Source organism: Aspergillus melleus, assembly GCF_016097325.1.
Source record: "Aspergillus melleus strain CBS 546.65 chromosome Unknown contig5, whole genome shotgun sequence".
NCBI classification, from domain to species: domain Eukaryota; kingdom Fungi; phylum Ascomycota; class Eurotiomycetes; order Eurotiales; family Aspergillaceae; genus Aspergillus; species Aspergillus melleus.
The window spans coordinates 2,924,920-2,941,796 of NW_025763374.1; the positions used below are offsets into that span (position 1 = coordinate 2,924,920).

Here is a 16,877-nt window from a genome sequence, read left to right on the forward strand (position 1 = left end):
CAACCGGGGATCCCGGAGTGTGGGGGAGGTGTGCTATCCAGACAAACCCGGGGATAAAGTTCGGTACCGAGTCGCCATCCCCGGATTGATCCATGATCCAGACCGCGTGGTGGCACGTCGTACAATTCGACGCCACATGCGACAGTGTTTGCCCATCGATGGCATCATCGTCTTCGGGGGAAGCATTTAAGGCCGGACATGGTCTACTCTTGGGTGAGATTGGATTGGATGTTCTTTTTCATGCTGGTTAACCAGTCATCCCTGTAACTGACCGACTCGAAGAAATGAAGTTTTCAAGATCCAAAGGCCCCCGGATCAAGCCGGATGCTCATTTCCAGGATCAAATCCCCCCCGACCATGTCGCGCCTATCCCCGGCACTGAAAGGGAGGAGGTCGTCGATGGGCGCATTCCATTACTCACCTGGCGCTCCTTTCTCATGGGTATCTTTGTCTCCATGGGCGGTTTCTGCTTCGGCTATGATACCGGTCAAATCTCTGGATTTCTTGAGATGAAGAATTTCCTGCAGCGATATGGGCAGCTCGGATCGGATGGGACCTATTATTTTTCGAACGTGAGATCGGGACTGATAGTCGCTTTGGTATGACTACCTCCCTGATCTGCCTTCTTACAAGCTGATACTGACGGACGAAGCTCTCCATCGGCACCCTCATCGGAGCCCTCATCGCTGCCCCTATTGCCGATCGCATCGGTCGCAAATGGTCCATCACCGGCTGGTGCGGCATGCTCTGCATCGGCATCACCGTCCAGATTTCCAGCCCCTCGGGAAAATGGTATCAAGTCGCTATGGGCCGCTGGGTCGCCGGACTCGGGGTCGGCGCGCTCTCCCTGCTAGTACCTATGTACCAAGCTGAGTCGGGACCGCGACACATCCGAGGGTCCCTGGTCAGCACCTACCAGCTCTTCATCACGCTGGGCATCTTCGTCGCCAACTGCATCAACTTCGGCACCGAGGACCACAACAACACTGGCTCCTGGCGCATCCCCATGGGCGTCACCTACATCTGGGCCATCATCCTGGGCGTCGGCATGGCCTTCTTCCCCGAAAGCCCCCGCTACGACTACCGCCACGGCAAAGTCGACCGCGCCATCCGCACGCTCTCCAATATGTACGGGGTCCCTCGGAACCACCGCGCCCTACGTCTCGAATTCGAGGAGATCCGTCAAAAGTACGAGGAGGAAGTCCAGCGCGGCAAAGTCACCTGGATGCACCTCTTCCGGGCGCCTCGCATGGCCTACCGCGTCGCCGTCGGCGTCGCCCTACAAGCCCTCCAACAGCTCACCGGCGCCAACTACTTCTTCTACTACGGCACCACCATCTTCCGCGGCGCCGGCATCCAGAACTCCTACGTCACGCAGATGATCCTCGGCGGCGTTAACTTCGGGTGTACGTTTCTAGGCCTCTACTTGATCGAGAACTATGGTCGTCGTCGCTCGCTTATCGCCGGCGCCTTGTGGATGTTCGTCTGCTTCATGGTATTTGCCTCTGTCGGCCACTTCCTGCTCGACCGTGACAACCCCGAGTCGACGAAGACCCCCGGTGTGGTCATGGTCGTCTTCGCGTGTCTCTTCATCCTCGGCTTCGCGTCTACCTGGGGTCCCTTCATCTGGACCATCATCGCAGAACTATATCCGAGTGAGTATCGCGCGCGCGCAATGTCCCTAGCCACGGCGTCGAACTGGCTCTGGAACTTCCTACTGGCGTTCTTCACCCCTTTTATCACCAGTGCGATCGACTTCCGGCTCGGGTATGTCTTTGCTGGGTGTTTGTTCCTGGCGGCTGCGTTGGTTTATGTGGCTGTTATTGAGGGGAAGGGGCGTACGCTGGAGGAGATTGATACGATGTATGTGATGAAGGTGAAGCCGTGGAAGAGCTCGAAGTTTGTGTTTCCGGTTGATGAGTCGAGTGAGAGGGAGAGGGGTGGTAGTTCGTGGGAGAAGGAGTCTGAAGCTGTGGAGGGGAGGGCAGCTCATGTGTCAGACTTGAATGGGAGGGGAGGGCCCGGAGGGGAGTTTAGGGTGTAATGTAGGACTAGGTGTATATTATTGGTCTTTCTGTTGGCTTTGGGCTTGATGTATTATATGAGTTACTTTTTTGGATCGTGAATAGGCATTCATTTGTATCTTTACCATAGGGCTGCTCTAAATTCTATACATACAGAATACAATTGTCTGTCTGCTTGATTATGTGCGCTTCTTGCTAGGGTTAATATCCATGTGGTATTGTATAGATGCTGTCTAGAGCTATCTGGGAGCGGTTGACCTTGAACCTATGAAGCTCTGCGACAAGTGCCTACAATCATTCTGGAATACTGATCGAATTTCCCAAATTCCCAAGACGAATCTGGGTAGCACGCTGGAGGTGTGTATCCTGTGTAAAGCTCAGCCCTCAGAGATATGGGAGAGCGATTCACCTTCGACTAGGCCAAAGCGAATGGATGGAAAAGCCCAGAGTTGTACGCGTCGGCGCTGGTAATTCAGCAACAGTGATGCTGAGCGACACATATCGATTTCAGTTTGACTGTAGGACTGATAAGCATGGGGATCATGTGGCTCGGCAGGTCAGCTCACCTCTATCAGTTCTATGTCACGACCAACTCGTGCGTTGAGTAGCTGGTGAATTGTTACTTCCCACCGGTTGGTGGCGTTTATGTATTCAATCCTGGTTGCACCATCATGGTACCATTTCAATGTCCAATTTATCTTCCATCGACAGTGGGAGACTTTCATCCGTCGAGTAGTCCGGGTAGTCCGGATACCAAGAAGGTATATGCGGCGGAGCTTCATGGGTACTGCTTGGCGAGACACACATCATGACATCTGGCGAGACTGGCTGACTCGTCGTATTCAAAACCGTATCCCAATGAGGCCGGAATATATCTTCTCCCTGCATTGTTTCCAGCCACAGAATGCTCTTGATACGCACAAAAGCGTCATTCCAGTGGCGGATGGTTATCTGAGCAGCTAGTGTCCTTGCCCTGCTCGTGAACCATTGGTAGTGGGATGTACCAGTTGAAGCGACCATCCCGATTGCAAGAAACCATGTGTCTAGTGAGTCATTATGCCCACAATTCATCAGGTCGAGTTGCTTGAGATTATGCATGAATCGGGTAACGATCATGTTCAATATGACGGCATGCGAGTAGTATAATGGCCCCTGAATGGTGAACATATACAGCACAGTTGCGTAGCGAATACACTCGGTGATTGGTGAAGATGACTGGGACATTGTCGGATCCGGCACCGAGAGAAGGAGTCGGTGTACAACGAAGCATGTAAGGTCATGAAGTCGCGGGGAGGGCAACGGCGTTTGCTGCGCCCGCTGGAAGGCATTGCGAAGGCGGATGAAAACGTTACTAACGGCATACTCGACCTCAATGCTGCCGAGGTCGGATAAATCATAACAGGCAGTTGACTCCAGCTGCCATTCCGGGATGGTGGGTATGCCATTGCCAGTGCCGAAATCATCCTGCGTGTCGAACTGAGGGTTGCCTGTGACAATCATCGATACCCTTTGCGGATGTAAGCGCTCAACGCAATTCAAAGGATCCATGGACCCCACTTACCAGCTCACCATTCTGGCAGTCAGCGGACTGGTTTGCCGTACCGAGTTGATGCCACCTCTCATTTCAATCAGCCTTTTGACACCGTCGACATGCATCTCGCTAACTTTGATATTGCCTTTTCCGAACTGGGTGAGTGGGATCAGCACGATAGCTCGGTAGAACAGGGAATATGGGACCATTAGCGCGGGTTGATCTCACTTCGATAGCCGCCAAGGTAATGACAGAATTCATCGTGCCGTCTTGTACAGCGAGAGATGGATTTTGTACTTTGCGTCGGAGCAAAGCCACGGAGTCGGCGTTGAGAATCTCGGAGGCTTGAAAGCCCTTCTGCGCCAATAGCTCTTCATCAAGACATGCCGTCTGCAATGAGACGTGGAATAGCGCCGGATCGCCCAGAGCGAGGGGCCACCAAGAGATGAGAAATGGATTAGAGGTAGGGTTGAGATCCAGGGGATAGTATTGAAATGCGATCTTATGAACAACTGGAAGCAATTATGTAAGCCTCGCTCGATAACAAAGAACGACTACGGTTACCTACAGCTATGGATGAGACGTTGGACGCGCTCCCGGGGAAGTCTCGTCTGCGGATACGAATCAAAGGGATCCAGGGACCCAAATTGATAGGTAATGAGAGCGCCGAGGCCCTCGACAGGTCCTAAAGATCCGGGATTCCCCCGCCCGGGAGGTGCCGGCGGCGCCGTCAAGGGTTCGTTCGCATAGATGCACTTGACTTGACGCTTTTCGCAGCGAGAGCAACGCGGCGTGCGCAAGTCGCAACTATGTTTGGCTTTGGCACATGCGGCACAGGATCGACGGAGCGTTTGGCGCATCTCTGGGGGCACACAGCAGGAGGGACGAAGTCCTCTAAGGCGAAGTCGGTAAGAAGTGCAACAATCAAAGAAGGAAGAATGTTTGGTGGAGACCCCGGCTGACTGACAGCCTGAACCGTCAGGCGCGTAATCAGAGCCGCGCCAAGACTTCTGCCCTGTTACCTAAGCAGATCCACTTGTCTTCCATCCTTCTGGCCCGATCGATTTCTTTGCAATTTATCCGGGTCGATGCATGTCTCTAGGGGATATACCTACAGTGATCGCTGTCAACAGAGTGATATAGATAGCGATCGATCTTCCAGTTCAGTCAAGGGGCTTTCCGTTAAACTACTGTGGGAGAATTGGTGCATGATGCGTCACTACGGGCCAGTTGCTGATCCGGTGGAATCCCTCAGATTGAATTGGCTGACTGGACAAATGCTTATAGCTCCACAGGCACCGGAATGATTGCAAAGCCTCTCGTCTCATCTGCTCAGCGTGGGATGATAATTCATAAGAAAAGGGGCCGTCGATTCCTTTCGATGCCCGGTTATACTGCGGCCGCGTCGAATGGCGAGATCCGGCCAGACTCCACCGGCCCAAAGAGGACTAGTCCCCGATGCCTCCTCGATGCGGCATCCGTGCGTCGCATTCGGAGTCTAGTCCTAATCAGGCAGTCCCTATACAGGCATCCATCTTCTTTGGTTAGCGGATCGTTCCGGCCGTTTATGCGCTTCTCCTGGTTGATTTAAGCAGCTCGTCAATTACCTTTCCCTCCTCCTAACATGTTGCGCAACTCTACTTTCTGTTCGTCAGGACCTCAAGGACTTCACCATGGACGCTGAACTCGTCAATGCCACTTTCAGCTCACAGCAAGAGCTGCCACAGGCCGGCGCTTTCACCACTTCTCCGCTGAAAGACGCCGTGCCAGAGTTTCTTCTGGGTTGGTCAACCTGGCAGTATGTGGTGACATTTTTGCTGGGCGTGGTGGTTTACGATCAAGGTAATCGATTAGCATTGTGAAGTATACCGTCAATGCAGTTGGCTAATAGGCCTCTAGTCATGTACCTCAAGCGAAAGGGCTCAATCGCTGGACCGACGTTCAAGATCCCGCTCATGGGCCCATTTATCCAAGCCCTTCATCCAAAATTCGAGGCATATCTGGCACAGTGGGCGAGCGGGCCTCTCAGCTGTGTGTCGGTCTTCCACAAGTATGTGTCTCGTCCATTGGTTATCCGACTGAAGGAGATCGAAGGGTCTTTTACTTACGCGCCAGCATTGTAGGTTTGTCGTCCTCGCCTCCGACCGTGATATTGCCCACAAGGTCTTCAAATCACCCGCTTATGCCGAACCCTGCATTGTGCCTATCGCCAAAGACCTCCTTGGCCACAAATCATGGGTTTTCCTCCAGGGTAAAGCCCATGCCGAGTACCGAAGAGGATTGACGCCTCTGTTTACCAACAAGGCCATCTCCACCTACCTTCCAGTGCAAGAAAAGGTGCTGGGAGATTATTTCAACAAGTTCGTTGCTGCCAGCGAGGCGAACCAGGGACGGCCAATGGCGTTCATGACCATGTTCCGCGAGATCAATTGTGCGCTTTCTTGCCGTACCTTCTTCGGCGATTATATCTCGCAAAGCGCTGTCAAGAAGATTGCCGACGACTTCTACCTTGCCACCGCCGCGATGGAGTTGGTCAACGTCCCTCTGTCAATGTATATTCCGTTCACCAAGACCTGGTTGGGCAAGCGGACGGCTGACGCTGTTCATGTCGAGTTTGCCAAATGTGCCGCTGCTTGCAAAGTCAACATGGCAAAGAGTGCTACACCTACGTGCGTCGTGGATCACTGGGTGCTTCACATGATGGAGTCAGAACGCTATCGTGAAAGAACGGCAGCGGGTGAGACGGGATTGGAGAAGCCTACGAACATGATCCGGGAGTTCACCAACGAAGAAATCTCTGAGACTCTGTTCACCTTCCTGTTCGCTTCCCAAGATGCCTCCAGCAGTGCCACTACGTGGTTGTTCCAGATCCTCGCTCAACGGCCCGATGTGCTCAACCGACTGCGAGAGGAGAATCTGGCTGCGCGGGGTGGTGACAAGAACAAACCCTTCGATCTTCCCATGCTGGAGTCGCTCACCTACACGGCCGCCGTCATCAAAGAGCTCCTTCGCCACAGACCTCCCGTTATCTTCGTTCCCTATCTGGCAACGAAGAACTTCCCTGTCACGCCTGACTATACCGTTCCCAAGGGCTCTATGATCATCCCGTCCTGCTACCCCGCTCTCCACGATCCGGAAGCCTATCCCGATCCGAATGTTTTCAACCCTGATCGCTGGATCACCGGTGACGCCGAGTCCAAGACCAAGAACTGGCTCGTTTTTGGTGCGGGTCCGCATGACTGCCTTGCCAGAAGATACGTGCCGCTCTCCATGGCCGGTATGATTGGCAAGGCGGCGTTGGAACTTGATTGGGAGCATCACCCCACGCCCCTCTCAGAGGAGATTCGGGTGTTTGCTACCCTATTTCCAATGGTCAGTATATATCTTCTCCATTCCCCTGCTGCCCGGCATGTGCTGATATATAATTCAGGATGGCTGCAATTTGGTTTTCAAGAAACGATCATAGATGTGCGAATTTGCGTGCTTGGGCTAGACTGGCGGAGTAGGGGCCAAGCGATCCTGTAGAATACCAGCATGATATCATGCATAATGTTAATACTTATTTTGATACCAGGCGTTTCCGACAATCCATCTCGCAAGTCAAGTCAGGATATATACTTAACTTCGTGATCCTGTAGCCCGCACGATCTATTTCGTCTGCGTCCTTTTTAGTAGTCAGTCAGTGCACGTGAGGTCACCTGTTCCTCCTAACCCTTGCTGCAGTTGTTTGTAAATATTGCGATATTCATAATCGTTATAGCTTCATAAATTAACATTAGCAGCAACCATACCCTTTTAGCATGTCTGTAGAGTGACTGCTGTGCTGGGAGTGTGCCCGGCCCTAAGGCCTGCTGTCCTATCTACCTAACCTAGTCTTATTCACACCTTCCAACGCCAACAAATAGGATCCAAAGCGAGAAGAGAAAGACAACCCAGAAAACAAAATGAGTGTACAACTGGCTAGTTAAGAAAGACAAACAAGTGGACAACAGCTTCCTGGCATTCTTGCGTGATAACAGGTAAGAGACATATTTGAGTCAGTGGCCAATCAAGTGCCCCATTAGCTAGGAAAATCATGTACTATCAGTCTTCTATCTTAATACACGTTATTTGACCCTATCCCTGGTAACTCGTCATTGAATAGCAGGCGTGTGTACTTTCTCTAAAGTGCCTGGATTTCTCTAGTAGTCAGGAAGTTCGCCACTCTCTAGCTTCACATATCTTTCAGTTGGTCTAAAACACTCGCCATATCCCGCCCGGTAGAGTGTGCGAGATTAGCAAAATGTTCTTTAAACCAGGATTAGATATCGGCCTTGTGAGAAACAAAAAATATGATCCCAAACTTACCGTCGGGACTCGGGAGTACCATCGAGAGTAATTTCATGCATCTTCCCACTCAAAAACAATGTAGCGGGGCTAGCCTCTGACGTTGTTTGGGGCAGGATGCCTCTTGGGACATAGAGGCGAGGGTAGCCAGACAAATCTAATGTTCAAAATATCAGAACTAACTAACGTAAACCACAAGCGAGTCGCGAATCTGAGCGAGCCGCGAATTTGTATTCCCATACAAAATGGCGCTTTTGAACTCGGGATATCTCAGCCATTTCTATGTCGTATAAGATACTATTTAAAACTAGAATTATATGACACTATTTAACGATAATGTACTAAATTTTAATCTATTTATTAGGCTAATTGTCCAGGTATTATAAATTACACTGTATTATAAAGCTGGTTATGTATTAAAGACTCCCATAGGTTTCTTTATTATATAAAAAAGATATTATACTACTTACCTATATAATACTTCAGGTCTTTAATATATTTTTTTAGAATAGAGGTATGGTGGAGATACTCCAAGTTGAAAAGTGCCAAATTGTATGGGAATACAAATTCGCGGCTCGCTCAGATTCGCGACTCGCTTGTGGTTTACGTTAGTTATTCTTTATGGTATTACATAATGGATTCAACTTAACGTAATCCACAAGCGAGCTGCGAATCTAAGCGAGCTGCGAATTTTCAATCAAAACTCCACCCTCTTTATTCAACGCGTCATATCTTCAACACCAAATACAACATGCCTCCTTCTAAAGAATCACGTATTCAAATGGCTGTTTCAGCTTATCGAAAGGGCCAAATTAAATCGGTATTACGCGCTGCGCAGGTTTTTGCGATCTCTGAAAGTACCCTACGCAATCGACTCAACGGTGCAACACCACGATCAGAAACACGCGCCAATAATCATAAACTTACTCAGTTTGAAGAAGAAACGATTCTTAAGCAATTATTAGATGCAGATATGCGAGGATTTCCAATGCGGCCCGAATTCTTACGCGAAATAGCAGGAATCCTACTTCGCGCGCGTCTTCGAAATCCTACAGCAAATGTTGGTTCTAACTGGCCATATAATTTCACCAAACGTCATCCTCAACTACGTACACGATATAATAGACGAATTACATATCAACGTGCAAAACAAGAAGATCCAAAGGTTATAATACCATGGTTTCAACTGGTCCACAAGACTATCCAAGAACACGGCATACACGAGAACGATATCTGGAATTTTGATGAAACTGGCTTTGCAATGGGGCTCTGCTCAACTGCTAAAGTAATTACCGCAGTGGAGCGTAGTGAGCGACCACGCAGGGTTATTCAGAGTAATTGTGAATGGATTACAATCATCGAAACAGTCAGCTCAAACGGCGTACATATACCACCCATTCTTATACTGAAAGGGACCCAACAACAAGCTGCTTGGTTCCAAGAACCTAAGCTTGCTGGAGACTGGTGGATTGCAACAAGTCAAAATGGCTGGACTACCGATGAAATAGGTCTTCTTTGGCTAAAAAATGTCTTTGAACCCTCTTCCAGGCGTTATATGACTGGTGCAAAACGCCTACTCATTCTGGATGGCCATAGTAGTCATTTGACTGCTAAATTCGACGATTTTTGCAAACAAAATGCAATAATATGTCTTTGCATGCCTGCCCACGCTTCACACCTTCTTCAACCGCTTGATGTGGGTGTTTTTGGCCCGCTTAAACGCGCATATGGAAAGCTGCTTGAGGGACGTATGATTGCGGGTAATAACCATATTGATAAAGAAGACTTTTTATCACTTTATCCAGACGCCCGGGCTCAAGTCTTTACTCCTACGAATATCTGCAGTGGCTTTGCAGGAGCAGGACTTAAACCACTTGATCAAGAACGAGTTCTTTCGAAGCTTACCTTTCGACTACATACACCTACACCTGCACCGTCACTAGTTGAAGGATCAATTTCCTCTGCTTTCCAGACTCCACAGAATACTCGCCAGCTAGATCGAGAGATACGCAGCTTACAGAACAGCCTTAGTGCTAAACGAAAGCTTTCTAGTAGCCCAATTGCTCATATTCAACATCTTGAAAAGGCTGCTCAAATGGCGATGCAAACCAACCTTCTTTTACAGCAAGAAATCAAGTCTCTACGAGCCGAAAACGAGCGAAAATACAAAAAGAAAGCAAGAAGACGTGCTCTACTAGGAGAGAATACTCTTTTATCTGTACAAGAAGGCCAAAATCGCGTTCAGCAGCTGGATATGCAGTTTAATGAGCAGTCTGAGGAACCTACTCCGGTGCCTCGTCGACGAGCTCCTGCCCGCTGTAGTGGCTGTGGAATAGTAGGACATACTATACGAAATTGTCCTAGTAAATAGCTACTTTTTCATATATTTATTTAGTCAAATCTAATGGAGTTAGTGGTTAAATAGCTTCAAGTAGTGGTTGCATTGATTGAAAATTCGCAGCTCGCTTAGATTCGCAGCTCGCTTGTGGATTACGTTACCAAACCCAAAGAATCCAGGTTTATGGAAAAACATAAGTTTGCACTTGTCATCAATACTAGCCGCAGACGAGCCGGGACTTGCAGCACTGAGAGCCCTTCCAACTTCTGGATAAATCAAGACATAGGCTTCACCTGGGTCTCCGATGATGATAGGGATCTTTCTTGTGATCAACTTCCCTCGAGCATCGTAGTTAGAGAAATCTGTAGTGATGCGATGAAAGTGCCGAGTAACAGAAATTTGGCAACAATAGTTGGGCGAGCGCCGGAACACGAAACGATTCATGAATCCTTGTTGATCTGAGTAGTGAGTATGTTTTATTGTTCTAGATGACAATAAAAAGTAATTGTGCTGTATCTTGATACACATGAAGGTCGCAGTTACAAGCTAGAGAGTGATGACAAGTGCGCTTAGGCCCGTATCGGAACGGATATATACACCGGAGTTAAGATGGTGATGGCTCAAGTAATTCATGCTGGAATATCTCTTTTCCTGGGAATTGGCAGTTATGGATCAAGACTTTTCAAGGTAGCTATTTCAACTGAGCTATTTCAAACAGCCATTAGAGTTGATTGTATTGATTTTCTAGTTGCTGCTGCTCTTCGCACCTTCGTTCCATTCTCAGTACTCAAGCCCAGAGAAAGAAGGAAGGGCTGAAAAACCATCATACCCTAGCCATGGCCATTTCAGATACCACACTCTCGCTCACTCATCATGGTTGTACATAACTAAGCCAATTTCACCGCTCAAGCGCTCACAATATGTTAGAAAAACAACCTAGCTTGTACCCTACTAAAGACATGGAAACTCCGAACCCCGACAAGAAAAATATTAGGTTGGTCGTGTCGCAACAAATGTGATACTGGAAAACAATCATGGACCTGCGCTGATTGCCTAAAGTTTGGAGGAGTAGGGAACGATGTCTGCGCGTATCTCCTACTCCACACATCGAGACTCGTCAGCCCCCGCTTCCCTCGGGAGTTTCAATACATCCACTAATCTGTCATGCTGTAATAATGGCGAGTTGTGCTTACACCGTAGCGCGAAGGCTGTGCTCGGGAGAGACTTTCCAAATACTTACACCGGTGTACGGCTCAGTGGCTAATCCTATGATTGGTAATGGCAGGATGAGACATGACGACAGGTTTTGATTGATTTGGTCAGCATCATCCCGAAGCTAGAGGAACACGACTTTGACTTGGCGACATATGCAATACCCACTTCCCGACCCACTGATCTCTCACGCTGACATGCATTTGAACGTCCTTCTTCGGATTTAATACCGTGACCGGATCGTTGAAATCTAATGCCGGATCCTTCTCCCAAGCGCCACTCACAGGCCGTAGATCGGCTCGCATCGCCAGGAGAGCTACCAGAATCAAGATCTCTGTTGCAGCAAATTGCCTAGCAGGACACAAATGTGGCGGCGCACCCCATGCCAGAAAGTCACTGCCGGCATGCTTTTCTGCATTCATGAATCGAGACGGGTCGAATTCTCGCGCCGACGGGCCCCAGATAGTCTCGTTTGAATGGATCGAATGCCCTGGCATCTGAAGATAGTTTCCTTTCTTGAGGAGATATTTGCCATCGAGTAGGGTATCTTTCATCACTCTGCGAATGGCGGCGTGGATGTGTCGAATGCGCTGGGTTTCTTGGAAGACCGAAAGGAGAAGTGGACACTTGGACTTCAGAGCACCGACGTCCAGCGCATATCCATCGTCCTGTTTGATGATAGCTTGGGCTTCTAGTTCATGACGAACGTCGCGAAGCAGCTCGTCCCGCGAGAACAGTTCCCAGATGGTCCAGTAGAATGTCGGCACGGTGTTGCTCAACATTCCAATCGGCAGGGTGGCTTGTTGCTTGATGCAGTCGGCCTCTGAAATACCGGCTTCTTGTAGGACGCGCCAGCGCTCTTTGAAAAGGAACGATGCGTCTGCAGGGACATTCTTGCAGTATTTTACATGTGCGTCGAAGACCTTTTGACGAGCGGCATACCCCTTTCCGAGAATATCGAAATTCAGCCCCGAAATGTGTGCAGAGAGATGAGCGTGCCACATCCTATGATTCAGAGCCGGCATTGTTAGCAAAGCTCTGCCTGTACAGTCCAAGGCATTGGCAGAGGGGAAGTTTACCAAAATGCTTTTTCGACTTCAATGTCAACAAAAGGGTGCTCTGTTCCGTACACCCCACAGCTCGATGCCTGGGAAATAGCATGTCGCGCCCATTCCAGGAGCTTGATCTGATGTATTCCCGCATCTTCCACCTTCAACGGCTCAAGCAAGGCGTCGATATCTACCAGCGCCCTTTTCCCCATTCTTTCATTTTGTTCATCAAGATGTGGACCCGGAGCCAAACTCAGTTTCATGGCGTGGCTGAAATTAGTGACCAAATGCGGACCGCCAAAGATCTCTTTCGTCTCGTCGCTTGCGTCTCCCCATCGCCGTGCCACATGTTGGATGAGCGGTCGGAAAGAGAGCGTCTTCGATTGCCGTTGAATGGCTGGTAACAGTCGTGTTGAGACGCTTGTGTAGAGCTTGAAATTCAATATGCCCAAGGTGAATATTTCCTGGTCGGTGGCAGTCCTTTGAGTGAATGGTTAGCAACGGTAAGACGACTTTTCTGTCGACGATATCTGTCACAGCATGCGCTGGCTCATACCTCAACTGGCTATGGTATGACGGGCCACTGTTTATCAGTCCAAGTATATGTCCGATCAGCGGCACCTTAGGTCGGAGTCGTACGGGCTCTCGAGAATCATCTCTAATGCTAAACAGGTATTCGGCCGCATAGGCAAACAACACCACGCCTAGCACTCCGTAGGCGAATACCTGGATCATTCTGCTGGTGAACCACGGGCAAAAAGAAAAATGGCCGAGCCTTTCATCATATCCGGGAAGTCAATAGACACATCAACCATACATGTATAAACGGCCAAGTCATTGTTAGCAAGTCATGGTAAGACCTAGCAACGAATTACCAGCTGTATACGTACTAGGTTCTAGACTAGCACGCGGCACATGGGAATTGAACTCCGAACCCGAGCTGGGAAATTCTCCCGACGAGAAAAGCCAGCCTCAATTCCCGATAGATCCGAGTCCCGCCTTCTTGGTCCAGGTAAGACGAAGGATGAGCTACATCGGAGTAGCGTGGCTTCCATGCACTCCAATCTGACAGGATGTTGACCAACCGTTATCGAGGAGAGAAATATGAATCCTGCAGTCATCCATGTTGTCAGCACTAGAGACTGTCCAATCAATCTCGGCCAAGCACAACCTACATCTCCGTGTCGAAGCTGCTCCGACGTGTGTCCAGTCATCGTTGCGCACAGACCTGCTAGCCTGATGCCGTGGCCAGGGTTGAAGAGGTAAATTCAACTGACCCGGCTTTGTGTATACGGGTTGAAGCAGACCAACGTTACACTGCACTTTTATACTCGTGGTATTGTCCACATGACCCACTCGAGTATGACATGTATATGTTTGAAGGTTATCTGATACTTTCTAACTTCCTATGGTGAGGGCTAGATGTCTTCTATAGGCTGAGGCGGCAGCCGACCCGGGAAGCGAAAGTTACTTACCTGCTTTTCTATCTAAAATGTGGTAAGTCTTACCGCACTTGCTGCAAGCCTGCTGCCTACTCCAACTTTGCTGATACACGTCTCAAAAGTCTGAGTTATCTCTAGTCTATCAATGGCCGAAAATACCGCAGTGGGGTGTTGAAAGTCTCGCACCCCGCGCGATCCTTCGTGGATAATCCTGTAGACAGACACGTAATGGGCACTGGGCTGAAGCTCGTAAGCCCTACTTCTCTCAAGCATACCTACCTTTGCTAAGATGGAGCCATTAATCGTTAGCATGTGGGCTTCGGAGACAGAGGGATGAGCCGCTTGCCATGTTCTTGACGGACTCCGAAGCACGTAAGACCGATGAAACATAGACACTTGACCCATGTGAGCGTCGCGTCCGAGATAAGAGCCTGATGGACATATTTGGGTATAAAGCTGTCAGCCGCCTCGAGGGTAGATCCGAGTCAAGATCGTGTTGACACATCTGAGCAGTGTCTGCAAGATCGTGATATTGAGCAGCCATGGCTCTCGTCAACCTCACCACGAGCGCTTTTAGCCTCCTCAATCAAACAGAGACCCTGGGGACTGATGCTCCCGGGTTCCAGCCCCAGTTCTCAGCACCGGCTTCCACTCTGACTGCTTTTGCGGGTATTGCGGTTATCTGGTGGTATTTGATCACCGTACAGAGGAAGAAACACCCCAACATCTATGGAAATTATGACTTCGACGCCCCAATCATTGGGTACAAATACAATATTCCCGCACGACTGCAGTTTTTCCTCAATGGTCCTGCCATGATCAAGGAAGGGTACGAGAAGTACAAGGACACTTTCTTCAAGGTCTCCGGCAATGACCTTCTCATTGTCCCTAACAAATATCTTGCCGAGCTGGCAAGCATGCCGCCCGAGAAGCTGAGCCTCAACACGGCTATTGTGGATGCGTTCCAGCGCCTCCACTCCATCACTGCCGTCATCACCGATCACAGCCTGCAATCACGCATGCTAATGACCCGGTTGACACCTAAGCTCGGCGTGCATGTGCCTCTTGTTCAGGACCAGTTCCGCAAATACTTGCCCTCCGAGCTACCAGCGACCGAGAAGGAATGGACTAGCATGAACGCCTTGCACCTAGCACGACGTATGGTCCACCGCGGTGTGGCTACGCAGTTCGTCACCGAGCTTGCCGAAGACGAGGAGTACCTCTCCACTGCCATTGCGTACTCTGAATACGGTTTCAGGCACAACTTCATGCTCCGGGTATTCCCCGACTGGGCCAAGCCTGTTGTTGCGCAGTTCCTCCCTACGAGCTGGGGGGTGGATCGGGCTCTCAAGAAGGCCAAGCGCATGGTCATCCCCATTATCCACGAGCGCCGGCGCCGGGAGCGTGAGGATCCCACGTATGAGAAGCCCGAGGACTTCCTTCAGAATCTTCTAGACGGAGGAAAGGAAATCGAAGACGACGACGAGACAACCGTGCAGCGGTTGATGGTTACTTATCTGGGATCCGGTCCGTCGACCATCATTGCCGTGGCACAGGTTCTATTCGACCTTTGCGCTCATCCGGAATACGTGGAGCCGTTGAGGCAGGAGGCGTTGGAGATCCTTGCCCAGGAAGGTGGATATACGAAAAAAGCTTTGGCCGATATGAAGCAAATGGATAGTTTTATGCGGGAGTCGCAGAGGTTGAGTCCTCCTACCTTACGTGAGTGCAACCCTTCCTTCAAATTGTCCTTGTTATTGTCATCTGAATGAAGCTTACTTATTGTTTAGTCGGATTCAACGCTATCGTCCGCCAACCGGTGACACTACATGACGGCGTCGTCCTCCCCGAGGGCGCCCATATCCAAATGGCAACTTACGCTATCGGTATTGACCCGGAACGAGTCCCAGATGCAGACAGGTTTGACGGTCTGCGTCAATTTAACAACAGAAAACGTCCCGGGGAGAGTAACTGGCATCGTATGTCCCCAGCTCTCTCATCCTCAAACCCTCTGAACCAGGAGACCCACTAACTGCGAGCAATCTAGAATTCACAACCACCAGCGAGAACAACCTACACTTCGGCCACGGCAAGATCGTATGTCCGGGGCGCTTCTTTGCTGATCATTCGATGAAGATGATCGTTAGCAATATCTTGCTGAGGTATCATCTTCGCTTTGTGGGAGGGTCGACGCAACGGCCGTCGAACTCAAGTATGTATGATGTTGTTATTCCAGATTTGAGTACGTGTGTGGAGTTTAAGGTGAGGGAGGATGCGCGTGCTTTCTAGGCTATCTGTCTCTACATGATAATTCTTTTGTGATTCTCACTCCAATAAAATACTTGATAGCATTGCATAAAGGTGATGAATAAACTAGACGGAATGATTATACAACGAGGACGCGAAATGTTCCAAATTCACTACCTTTTTCTTTTCTTCATTATCGCTTTGGCTTTAGTTTGAAAAATACTGCCTTTTGGAAGGCTCCAGTCGTCAGCCTGTGCTTTTCATTTACTGTCCTGACTTTCAATCTTCATTCACCTTGACTATCAACCTATAGGCACTTGTCATTAATGGCTTGCTTCTCGCAGTAGTCACGGTACAGCAACCACCATCCCCTACAATTCCTCCCTCGACTTCGCTTTGATCTACTCTCTCCCATCTACATCCACTTCTTCCCTCTACACACGTTCTTACCGAACTCCAGCAAAATGATCAAAATTCCCAAATCCACCGCAAGCCGCAAACCCATCCCACTCCCCCTTGCTCGACGTCCTGGAAGAGCAAGCATCTTTCCTAAAATAAAACGCCTCCCTCATCGTCGTGGTACGTATCCCCAAATACCTGCGTGAAGCCAGTACATAATTGCTACATATCTTGATTGATTGCTCTTCTCACTAACCACAGCACTGCAGTTCGGTTTCCTAAAATTCAACGGCGATTCAAGACCAGCGC

The 16,877-nt window shown here is 49.6% G+C and overlaps 5 protein-coding genes across 5 annotated transcripts; 3 read left to right on the forward strand and 2 right to left on the reverse strand.

Annotated features, from left to right (window-relative positions):
* Positions 1-284: 284 nt before the first annotated feature.
* HXT5_3 (sugar porter family MFS transporter) lies at positions 285-2,044 on the forward strand (the record flags this gene model as incomplete). Its single annotated transcript, XM_046091095.1, has 2 exons — positions 285-599; positions 653-2,044. 2 exons carry the CDS (start codon positions 285-287, stop codon positions 2,042-2,044), a joined length of 1,707 nt encoding a protein of 568 aa, XP_045947072.1.
* Positions 2,045-2,222: 178 nt separating this feature from the next.
* Positions 2,223-4,586, reverse strand: LDX57_009370 (Zn(II)2Cys6 transcription factor). The gene is made up of 5 exons (XM_046091096.1): positions 4,124-4,586; positions 3,784-4,067; positions 3,586-3,710; positions 2,591-3,531; positions 2,223-2,540 (listed from the first exon to the last, which is right to left on the reverse strand). Exons 1-4 carry the CDS (start codon positions 4,413-4,415, stop codon positions 2,694-2,696), a joined length of 1,539 nt encoding a protein of 512 aa, XP_045947073.1. The 5' UTR covers positions 4,416-4,586; the 3' UTR covers positions 2,223-2,540; positions 2,591-2,693.
* Positions 4,587-5,200: 614 nt separating this feature from the next.
* Positions 5,201-7,167, forward strand: LDX57_009371 (uncharacterized protein). The gene is made up of 4 exons (XM_046091097.1): positions 5,201-5,397; positions 5,455-5,605; positions 5,679-6,927; positions 6,986-7,167. Exons 1-4 carry the CDS (start codon positions 5,229-5,231, stop codon positions 7,019-7,021), a joined length of 1,605 nt encoding a protein of 534 aa, XP_045947074.1. The 5' UTR covers positions 5,201-5,228; the 3' UTR covers positions 7,022-7,167.
* A 4,377-nt stretch (positions 7,168-11,544) lies between these two features.
* LDX57_009372 (cytochrome P450) lies at positions 11,545-13,215 on the reverse strand (the record flags this gene model as incomplete). The annotated part of the gene is made up of 3 exons (XM_046091098.1): positions 11,545-12,436; positions 12,511-12,960; positions 13,037-13,215. 3 exons carry the CDS (start codon positions 13,213-13,215, stop codon positions 11,545-11,547), a joined length of 1,521 nt encoding a protein of 506 aa, XP_045947075.1.
* A 1,249-nt stretch (positions 13,216-14,464) lies between these two features.
* Positions 14,465-16,211, forward strand: LDX57_009373 (cytochrome P450; the record flags this gene model as incomplete). Its single annotated transcript, XM_046091099.1, has 3 exons — positions 14,465-15,644; positions 15,713-15,901; positions 15,970-16,211. The coding sequence occupies 3 exons, from the start codon at positions 14,465-14,467 to the stop codon at positions 16,209-16,211; spliced, it is 1,611 nt and encodes a 536-aa protein (XP_045947076.1).
* Positions 16,212-16,877: the final 666 nt, after the last annotated feature.